The 4,053-nt window shown below is 41.5% G+C and overlaps 1 protein-coding gene across 1 annotated transcript; it reads left to right on the forward strand.

Moving 5' to 3' along the window:
- The first annotated feature begins 1,187 nt into the window (after nucleotides 1-1,187).
- Nucleotides 1,188-3,818, forward strand: LOC101715330 (regenerating islet-derived protein 3-alpha). The gene is made up of 6 exons (XM_004844637.3): nucleotides 1,188-1,222; nucleotides 1,482-1,562; nucleotides 2,078-2,196; nucleotides 2,369-2,506; nucleotides 3,130-3,256; nucleotides 3,535-3,818. The coding sequence occupies exons 2-6, from the start codon at nucleotides 1,487-1,489 to the stop codon at nucleotides 3,600-3,602; spliced, it is 528 nt and encodes a 175-aa protein (XP_004844694.1). The 5' UTR covers nucleotides 1,188-1,222; nucleotides 1,482-1,486; the 3' UTR covers nucleotides 3,603-3,818.
- Nucleotides 3,819-4,053: the final 235 nt, after the last annotated feature.

Raw genomic sequence — 4,053 nt, forward strand, 5'->3', positions numbered from 1 at the left:
AATGTAGAACCACATAATATGTTTTTCTAATGGTGCGAAATTGCCAACTCAAAAGTCAACTTAACTTAAAAAAGTTTTCTCAGTATATGCACATGAAGCTGGCTATCTTCTCAACAATAGTGTAATGGAATTAGCTTTTAATTTGTTGTGAAATGATCATCCTGCAAGGGACCTGATAGGTAGTCTAGGAATAGTGAGCACCTCAGCCTAAGTCTGCTTTATATGCAATACAGAGTTGTGTTTCTAATTTTTACAATGTCTACATTTGCCCTTTTGTAGTTTCCATTCATTTCCTTTGATATGTATTATTTGATTTTAATCTCCTTAAAGCTTTGTGTTTTCTTATGGCCTTTTGTTCTATCCCTTTGTCATTACTCATTAGAAAATCTCCATTTTTTTAAAAGATAGGGAAAACGAATTCATTCATTTGATTATCCTTACATTTTTTTCTAATCATTCAATTGCTTGTTAATTATGACATTTTTAAAAAAAGAATTAACAACCATGTTTAAGCAGCAAATCTTAGGCATCACTCTTAGGTTTAGTCTTTTCTATGCCCTTAAATATCTGTAGTGCTTCTAATTCTTATACTTCTCCCCAACTCTAACCCATAATTTATTTAATCTGACTGGACAGAGTAAAAAGAAATATGTGTGTTTCCCTATGAAGTAAAGTCTTGGGAGACACTAGAGGACTTTTCTTTGGGTATGCACTTTTAGAACTTTAGCATGAAATTTCATGGCAAATGTCATGGAACAGCACCATAATTAAGAAGAAGCAGGGGCCAGGGATTTATCTCAGTGGTTCTGCCACTTGCTTTGCAAGCACAAGGTCCTGAGTTAGATCCCTGGTACCAAAAATAAATAAATAAATAAAAGTAAAAAAGGACTGAGGATGTAGCTCAGTGCAAAGGCCCTGGGTCCAATCCACAATACAGAAAAATTAAAAAAAAAAAAAAGAAGAAACAAAAAAAAAAAGAATTCACCTATTACTGGGGAAAAAGATGGCATGCTAACTGGAAAGAAGTGGCATCTATAGAAGTCTGAGCATTTTCCAGGGAGAATCTCCTCCCAATGGAAATTTCTTTGAACCAATACCAAGCTCTATGTGTGACCCCGCCCCTCCCCACACCCATTATTCATATCATTGCCCCTCCCTCAGATCCTCTTATAAAAATCTATCTTTCCTGATGCTACAAACCATTCCCAGTTTGACAAGACAGGTAAGTGGGAGTTGTGGGAAGAGGGGAGCCCTAGGAAAGGTTGGACTTCTCCATTACAGGAGAAGGTGAGGAAGGTCCCTGAGCTCAGATAACATAGGAGGTCTAAAATTCAGCAAAGCCTGCCTTTAGAGTCCTCAGAGAAAGCAGAGGACATATTCCCAAAGTCATTTCAAATTATAGAAGGGAAGGGATGTAATGAAGATCAGTGTACCTCAACAGGACTAGACACCTCCTTCAGAGACTGTATTCTCGCCCACAGGCATAATGCTGGCTCCTGTGGCACTACACAGCGTATCCTGGTTGCTGCTCTCCAGCCTAATGCTCCTATCTCAGGTGCAAGGTGAGATTCTCTATAAGAAAGGGAGAAAGACATCTGTGTGTCTCTTGTGCACTGCTGAGCTGTACCACACATGAGGAAACTGCTTGAAATCCCTCCATCATCCTCCCTTCCTTCTGGGTACCAGTAGTGGAGGTCATGAAAAGGTCCACCATAAATGGAATCAGATGGCTCCCACTTTGTCAGGACTCTCTAATTTATGAAGTTGGGTTAAAGGTGAAAGGTGTTAAACATCAGTGGTAATGTTTATGGAAGGATAAGTATTGGAGAACACAATGTAGGAACTGTCAGAAAATAGTTACAGACAACTGAATGAGAGAGAAGGGTACAATGCAATAGATGCTCTCCATATAAGAGCTATCTTAATATCAAAAGAGCACAGGAAAAGGAGATAGGAAGTCAGAATTATAGTCTTAATATCCAAGGGCAGTCCTTATAGCTGTTTCCTAAATTGACTTGCCCACCCAATCTCCACTCCTCATTTCACTCATCCTTTTCTTTGTCTCCCTCAATCCCAGGTGAAGAGTCCCAGGACAAACTGGCCTCACCACGAATTAACTGCCCCAGAGGTTCCAGGGCCTATGGCTCCTACTGCTATGCCCTGTTTAGAACAGCTAAATCCTGGACTGATGCAAATGTGAGTGCTTAGAGATCCAGTGGGGACTCACGGGGTAAAGGACATGTGGGTTACAAGGGAGGAGGTCTCTAAACTCCAGGTTTATGGGAAAGAGAGTGAACCACCTACTGTTGCCTTGCTGTACCCCACTGAGGTCTCATGCTCTGTTTTATGCTCTCTCTTCTCCATGCAGTTGGCCTGCCAGAAGCGGCATGAAGGACACCTGGCATCAGTGCTCTCTGCAGTTGAGGGGTCCTTTGTGTCCTCTCTAATCAAGAGCAGTGGAAACACCTACCAATATGTATGGATTGGGATCTATGACCCCACAATGGTATGATTTCAGCTTTGGCTCTCTATTACCTATCCAGCAGCTATTTATCATCCAGACCCATTCTCCTGTGCCTACCAAGAAAGAATCTCCAAGGCCACAGACCTCAGATTCTGGGAGACATTTGGGACATAAAGAAATCCTTGATGCCAGATGAAGAGCTGGGTTCTGTGGAGATCCCTAGTTTGCAGATTAGTTATTTTGTCCTGTTTCAAGTATTACATCATTCTCACATGGAGCTTTGGAAATTAGTTTCCTGAGCTTCATGGAATCTGTACATATTATTTCAGGGGAATCTTAAACAGAGATGATATAAATATTTGCTCTTTATAAGATAGAGATTTTTGTGAAGTTGATAAGAAACTCCAAATATACTTCCAATCAAAATTGGCAAGAAACATGTTATTTTGAATGGGCCCAAAGTCTTGTGATTATTTGGGGGGATTTCTCAGTAAGTGGGGAATTAAGGGAGCATATTGCATTAGAATATTCTGAGTAGCCTCTCTGTGGAGAACCAGACTAAATTCCATGAGACTGGGAGGGAGTCAGGTGTTCCAGTAAAGGGATCATGAAAGCAGAGGTTAAATGGCCATTTCCTTCACCTGGTTGCATCCTCTACTCTATAGGGCTTTGAATCCAATGGAGATGGATGGGAGTGGAGTAGCACTGATATACTGGATTACACTAACTGGGAGAGGAATCCTTCCAGTGCCTCTGACCGTGGTTACTGTGGGAGCGTGTCACGAGCCTCAGGTGAGAGATAGGAGCCATATCTGCCCAGCCTTTTCTACTCTTTTCCCCACTCCTGGGCCTGATGTTCAGAGAATCCTGGTGAGCTAGGAAATGCAGTGATGATATGTCCTCTCCTGTCTCTTCTCATCTCCCCTTTTTTTGCATTTTCTTTCTCTGAATAGGGTCACTACTGAAGATGATAGAGAGGTGGTAAAATGTAGGCCAGAGCCTGAGATGTTTCTTTATTGGACTTGTATGATCCAACAGTCCCATTCACTTTAATTCTTTTGTCTCTCCAGGATTTCTGAAGTGGAGAGATTACAACTGTGCTGTGCAGTTACCCTATGTCTGCAAGTTCAAGGGCTAGGGTGGATAGCAGTCTGAATTTGTATGGAGCTAACCATGTGCAAGAATCAGGTTCTGAAGATTCACCCAAGAAGGGAGTTTTCTCTCTCCATACTGAAATATGACCCCTGCTTCTGATCATCCCTCTTCTACTTGCTTCTCATCTAATTTCAGGACCTTCTGTGTTGTGCATTGTGGCCAGAGGTTTCAAAGAGAAATAATAAAATTTTAGCTTACACTTGCATGAATTTCTGATCTTTTTATCACAAGACTGTGGAGGAGGGTAGATTAGCCAAGGATGGCAACTCTGAGACTTGCCTCTTTCTAATTCTATCAAGGACCACAGTGTGCATCTGCACCAGTGTATTGTGATGAAAGTGCTAGCATTGTTCATGAAGTGTTGTGTTGTGTTCAGATGAAGACAATGTCTTCCTATCCACTCCCTGCCCCTACATTCTCCCTATGGTGTGACA

The sequence above is a fragment of the Heterocephalus glaber genome, unplaced genomic scaffold (assembly GCF_053883595.1).
Source record: "Heterocephalus glaber isolate CG9 unplaced genomic scaffold, H.glaber_assembly_v1.0 deba00000470, whole genome shotgun sequence".
Classification (NCBI taxonomy): Eukaryota; Metazoa; Chordata; class Mammalia; order Rodentia; family Bathyergidae; genus Heterocephalus; species Heterocephalus glaber.